The sequence below is a fragment of the Sinohyriopsis cumingii genome, chromosome 12 (assembly GCF_028554795.1).
Source record: "Sinohyriopsis cumingii isolate HCF-2022 chromosome 12, ASM2855479v2, whole genome shotgun sequence".
Lineage (NCBI taxonomy): Eukaryota > Metazoa > Mollusca > Bivalvia > Unionida > Unionidae > Sinohyriopsis > Sinohyriopsis cumingii.
This window is the reverse complement of record NC_142972.1, coordinates 106,040,744-106,047,406: the sequence shown is the minus strand read 5'-3', so window position 1 is coordinate 106,047,406 and position 6,663 is coordinate 106,040,744. Positions and strand designations below refer to the sequence as shown.

General features: G+C 34.4%; 1 protein-coding gene across 1 annotated transcript in view; it reads left to right on the top strand.

The window, feature by feature from the left end:
- Positions 1-816: 816 nt before the first annotated feature.
- LOC149787188 (uncharacterized) overlaps positions 817-6,663 on the top strand; it is a 38,114-nt gene continuing 32,267 nt past the window's right edge. The window contains exons 1-2 of the mRNA XM_089977691.1: positions 817-908; positions 4,627-4,746. Of these exons, the coding sequence (XP_089833817.1) occupies positions 4,627-4,746 (120 nt within the window). The 5' untranslated portion in view covers positions 817-908. The remainder of the gene's footprint in view (positions 909-4,626; positions 4,747-6,663) is intronic.

The window sequence follows — 6,663 nt, the reverse complement described above, 5'->3', positions numbered from 1 at the left end:
CGAAGGAACGCTCATGGTCATGTGTAACGACGTTACCTATACCCTGTTGCGTAAATGGTTATGCAACATCATTTGTGCTTTCGTAATTATTTTTTTTTTTAAAAAAAGTAAAATTGTTGTTGTCATGGCCTTCTTTTCTTTCTAAACTGGCTGTCCCAAGTTTTGGGATCATGTAAAGTACGGCAAGATATTGTTCAACAAATCCTCATCTTTGTACGCTTGTTGTAATACCCTCGGACTTCCATCCAATTATAAGAAAGAAGAAATAAGAAAATAAGAAAAAACGTATTTTATCTTTCATTCATTATTTCACTCCATGGGACATGTAGCAAGAGAATGTTGATTTTAAAAAGACCAAAATTATACTGATTCTTTAGGGCACGATTAGAATTGTCATATCACATTATCGAAAGGAATAGCGAATACGAAAAAGTTATGCTACTATCTGAGTTATTTTGCTACCGTTTAAGATACCCTTTATGTTTCTTTATAATAGAAGAGAAAGGAAATGTTTAATAGTATTTCATGAGCGCAGGGGAATATTATAGTGGGAAAATAACAATGTTTTCGAAAGAATTATACTTGTTCAAAACTAATAAAATATGGACAGTCATAAACCAGTCTACAGTTATACTAGTTCATAGGTAAGAAAAATATAAAGTAGATTTCTCGTCATCATCTAAAAGGTTGGACAACTTGCACAAGTTTAAACATTAAATTTTATCAGTATATTTATATTGTCATTACAGACTGTGACAAAAATATGTCAGAATGGTGATTTACTTGTATTCACAGTTAGAAACTAAAATGAACTTTCTGAGGAAGTCCAGTCTGTTTCCGAGCATGTAAGAAAATGGCGGCGTCGCACATGTCCGGCAGGAAAATCTATCGAACTTACATTTTCAGAGGTATTGTTATGTTCTTACGCTATTAAAATGATTGCATTTTCCCCTTTAGTGTTCATTCTTATTGGTAACAACGGCACGCAGACAGCAATTTAACAGTTTGTATTTACACAACGTCAGACAAACGTTGTGACCCGTTTTTATGTTTCGAGTCATGTGCCCCGACGCTTTACGTACGTATCTTATTAGAGGATTCACTTGCATGCATTGACAGTAGGTTAAAATCAATGTATTTGCTTCTTGTGAAAATGGCTGTTTCTTACCAGTGTGTAATGGTAAGTTATCGTTGTCCTCTAGTTTCATTTTATGGAAGATATGCATAATCCTTTTCGTGCATAATTTGTCTCGTGTTTATAAAAGAATAGATTTGATACACATGAGTTCACATTCTATCCCATTTTCGCTCAGAAGCCTGTTTTTCTTTCCGTGGAGATTATTTTTAACGGAATGTTTATCACAGGGTTCTTTGCAAAGAAAATTAGGAATCTAACCCTAACACTATAACACAAGGGAAGACACTAATCCTACATGTAAGACATAGCATGTTGATTTTGTTTAGGTGTTGTGTCTTACTATCCAAATAACGGCCTTGTATAGTGTGTTCCGATGTCGTTGACATCGGAATGAGTAATCAAAGTTTCAGGAACATCTCACACACTTGGCAGCCTATATCGACATTATTCCACTAATTTATGTGTAATTAATATATTTACTGTGCTGTCTTTATCCTGGTGGAATGAAAATATGACACTAACAAATGGATGCATTTTCACTTTCCATTGACGTACATTTGAATTTGTTGCAATGCGAGGGTAGTTGAGGTATGCTGAAGTAAGTTCAGGTCTGTTCATGTTGGGGATCTGTTTCTTGAACGAAACGAACCATTGCTACAGTTCCAATAGGCATAATATATTTTTTATTCATTTCGTTAAAAAATAATATTTCACCTTAACTCGATTTCGGCATTCTCTGCTTTTATCGCTTCCAGCCAACTGAAGAAACTTGAAAACGGGTCCATTTCTTTTGTAAGAATTTGAATTTAATAGAGAAAAGACATCAGAGTAAGTAAAGTCTGACTAAGACATTATGACTTTACTTTGTAGAAAAGTGTTTGTTTTAGTTGCCTGTTGTGTGAGATATTTTTGAAAATTTGACTTTTGTTGCAATCTTAGTCGACATAAAAATCGCTACACAGTGCTGTTAGTTAGGCAGTAAGACCCTGATGCCCAAAACATAAATATCAGCATCAAGGTCTTACATGTAGGACTAGACATGTCTGTCTCTACAGTCTACTATCAGTTGCTAGTATTTGTTGAAAAGATTCTGTGAATAGCATTTCAGACTTTAATTGCTCATAGATATGGTGATATATGTTCATATGCTACTGTGATAATATTGACAGTCTTGACCTAAAACTTGTTTGTTAGTCATTAATTTTCTACTGTCATTTCCAAAAACATAACATTCCCAGGGATGGTCCTGGCTTTTAAAAAGCTGTCGACAAAAAAATCGTCAACCTCAGTATTTTGTCGCCAATTTTCAAAAAGTGTCGCCAAAAAGAGTAGTGTACATTTTTCCAAGTGTTAATTTAGTCTGTTAATGTAACAGGCAATGAAAATTACGAAAGATGGATTAGTTAATACTTTAATTACAAGAAGCATTAACAAAATGTTACAAAGTGTTACATGAAGATCCGTCGCGATTTTAGGGCTGCCCACTTGTTGAATGCAGTTTCAAAGTCTAATTTTTCACATCTGTACATGCTGATTCTCATTAAATTCTCGAGAGATGAGATGCAGAGCTTATTTCTGGTGTCAGTTTTTATGAAGTTCATCTTACTGAATCCACGTTCACAGTGTACAGTGCTGACAGGTGACACCAGTAGTCTCTCAGCGGCCCCCCCCCCCCCCTTTATGGCTAGCTTCACAAAGCTTGTAGCGAATTGCTTCCTAAATCCCAAGAATGATCACTGAATGCTGTATAAATTTTCTCGACAAGAAAAATAGGATCTCCATTCCCACGAATGAAACTTACACGAGTCAACACCTGGCAATATTGGACCGTATATATAAGCATAAATTCACACCCAACTTAGGGATTCTTTCACTCCTGTATTTTGAAAAATAAATAATTATTATTAATTATGCAAAACTTTTTTTTTTTTGTTGTTTTTTTTTGCTATTTCTTGTTGCGGAGTTTAAGTCTCTGCAGCCGTAACACAGGACTGATGGCAAAAGGAAAAGATCAATGAGTAAAATGCTGCACTGGCGACAGATGTAATTGTGATTTAGATTGTTTCCATTTGCTTTGTATTTATACACAGTTGTCGGTACTTCAGAGCTTATCAGTTTTCTATGAAGGTTCAGCAAAACTATTGTATTGGTATATGTATAAAAAAAACAGAAGGATTAGCCATACAATTAATTGTATCTGTTTTATTCGCGTCTTCAGAAGTCGGTCAGTTGTAGGTATAGTGCGGTAGCATGATTGACTGTATCGCAGCATACAGTACTCAGCCCAGATGTCAGCATAAGCAGATTATGATGTAACAATGCACTGTAAAGATGGGGTTGTCAATAAGAACAAAGGATTGTTTGTGTAACAGATTGATACCAATGCATTGCTTAGTCAAGTTTGTGGCTTCCTTTCGTTCTGCCTTTTAATTTATCCAGTCCAAATCCACGATTGTATGTACAAATTAAATAACCAAAAAGTATGTCGCCAAAAAAATCGCCAGATGGGATATTTTTGTCGCCAATAAGGAAAAAAAATCGCAATTTGCGACATTGGCGAAGCCCAGGACGATCCCTGCATTCCAGACAGATAAGAATTGGACATAACTCGTCTACATAAAAAATATTACAATATCTAGCAAAGATGCATCTGGGAGCACAAAAAACATGGTGGCTTTAATAAATTACTGTGTCTTCACTTTGACAATGTTTCATCAGCTGTTACATAAGTTGTGGTAATATAATTTGAAATCTCACTAAAAATGAATGGTATTTTGGCTATGAATGATCAAAATGCTTAGAAAGCAAGAGTAGCAAACATTAAAAACAGACGCTGTGCTATGAACTTGTTGCGACACTCTACCCTGTGTATAATAATATACCTATGGCTTAGGAAATCATTAGTGCATATAAGTAGATCTAGGCTTAGACTTGGTCAACAAACCTCTGTGCATTTTCTGCACATAATAAATACTAATGGCCAATAAATACTTGTGTCCATCAGTTATCAGTTACATTTATGTATTCTACATATTTCTTAGCAGTCTAGACCATGGATATAAAGAACAGAAATAGTACTGTTCCACATTTTCTGCTTGGTACACTTAGTTTATAGCAGATGATCTTCACAAGGTGGTTGGAGTAACAAATGGAAACTTCATCACTTGTCTAAATATTGACTTTTAAGAGCTTCAGAATGTAAATGCCACATTTTGTTGGCATGCACTAGGTTCTTTTGGGCAAATTAGATGTGTTTTCGGAATCCTGATTGGCAGTTCACTTAGAATATGGGAGTGATCCAATCTAGATATGTTGTCGAGCTATCCAGATTTCAGCCCAGCGTTTTATGCACATTCTCATGAGAATCACAGTGTATATTACAGATAAATTATCTTGATTTTAGAATATAATTAAATAAGGAATTGCATAAAAGTTTGAATGTACTAGAACAATTTTTCTGTATTTTTTAATTTTATTCTTATTTCCAGATGACTGAAAAACTGAGCAGTAGTGATTGTGACCAGTGCAGTAAAGCTGGAAGGAAAGGCCGTCTAAAGACATGCCAGATTAACTTCACCGAAGCTGTGATTATTTGTACAAATCCCCTGGTAAATATGTTTTGTAATGATTACTTGTCAAAAGTTATAAGATTATTTGAGCCAGTTACCTGATAAAGCCTCAGTTTTTGGATACAGACAATACAGCCATATAAATAATACATGCACTACATTGATATCTTTATTATAAAAAAAATTTTCTTTCTTCATTTTTGGATTTTTTTTCTCCACACTGAAAGACATGCCGAGCCTTGATCATGTTGGTTTGTAGGATAATCAAATGGTATATAGGATAGTGAAAGCAGCCAAAGTGTTTCTTTTTCTAACCATGTTACCTGTGTATATTTTGTATATGAAACAAAGGATTATTTTATAATATTTTTAAGTTTTCAATGTATTCTGTTATCAACTGCTCGAATTATGTTATATGCAAAAATATACAACTATGAATTTATATATTATTCCAGTATCAATGATGTACATCATTTGTAAGTTCACTTTTCCACTCGTCTTTAAATTTTCTGAAAAGTTTTGGACTTCTCAGAGCTGACAAATTTAAGAGAAATTCTGGTACTGGTAGATTCGTCAGCTGATGCAATAACCAGAAAGCTATCATTCCTTTCACAAGCTACACTCCTTTGCATATTGGCATAATGCAATTGTGGCTTTTATGTTTATATAGTGATGCAGACTCTTGGGAGTCTCAGGGTCAGAAAATTCATCAACACCAGGTCGTTCCCAAAACAAGACAGGAAAAAAAAAAACTTCTTTGTGCCATTGTGATTTTAAAGTTTAGATGTATGCCCTGTGTTATGTTTATTTAATTTTTTTATGAATGATCCATTAATTAAAACGTTTGAGGTTTTAAATGTTTGCCAATTTAAACAAATTAAACGCAAATAAAAGACAATCCTATGTCAAAAACTGCCTTAGCAAGAAGCTATATGTTCCTGTTTTGTTTAACTGATAATAATTTAAAGCGCAATGAAACAAATGCTGATATTTTATTAGAAATGAATCCAGTGAAGTCATAAATGATTCTGAACTTCTAAACATCCCGCTTTATGAAGCAAGATTCCAAGAAAACAATTTAAGTTGGTCCACTGCTGTTGACACTCAGCTTTGCGAACCACATAGTGATATGTTCCAGTTCTGACCAGTTGATTATAATTTGATGTGCAAACATACCAGTGCTGATATTTGATCAAAAGGCAGTTCGTTCATGTCATAATCGTTTCCTCTTCCTCTATCATAAACTTTAAACATAATCTCAAAACAATCCAATCTAAGTCAGTTGAATCTAAGCCTGACTTCACTGAACTGTTGGCTCTGCCAAGTTCATGTATATCTTCCGTTGGTGCAATATTATTGGCCAGCAAGGTCTAAATTATTGTCAAGCGCATGTCAATAAATTTGTTATGAACATCATACTTTTGGTAAGAAACTAAGTTGGAATTGATGTCTAAATTTCGAGATGTCAAAAAAATGGGTCAGTTTTAAATTGCATGCGTCAAAACCCTTATGGTACGCGTCTGTTGAAAACCCTGTGCATTACACTATTATAGGCATGAGCAAGGGACAGCTCGATTATTATTAATTAAACTTGAATTCAAAACATCTTGAACAACACAATGGCATTTAAACAAGACCATAAAAAATGTAAAGTGTTTCAGCCAAAATCATTTGTAGTCGATATTTCATTCTTATCTCACCACCTCCAAAGGACGGTGAATCGTGAATTGAAGCCATCATGACCACACTTGATCCTTATATTACCTCAAAAATGTTGCGCACTAGGCCTAATTGGTTGATTGCAACAATAAAGTAATCAGTTTGCAGATTTGTAGTATGCAAGCTAACTTTCATCCCATTGCTTGGCCATTCGTAATTGTACCAGTTGTAATGAATGCTGGAACAGTTTTAGTAACACTTGACTGTTTCTGACTGGTTTCTGTAATGCACATAAAT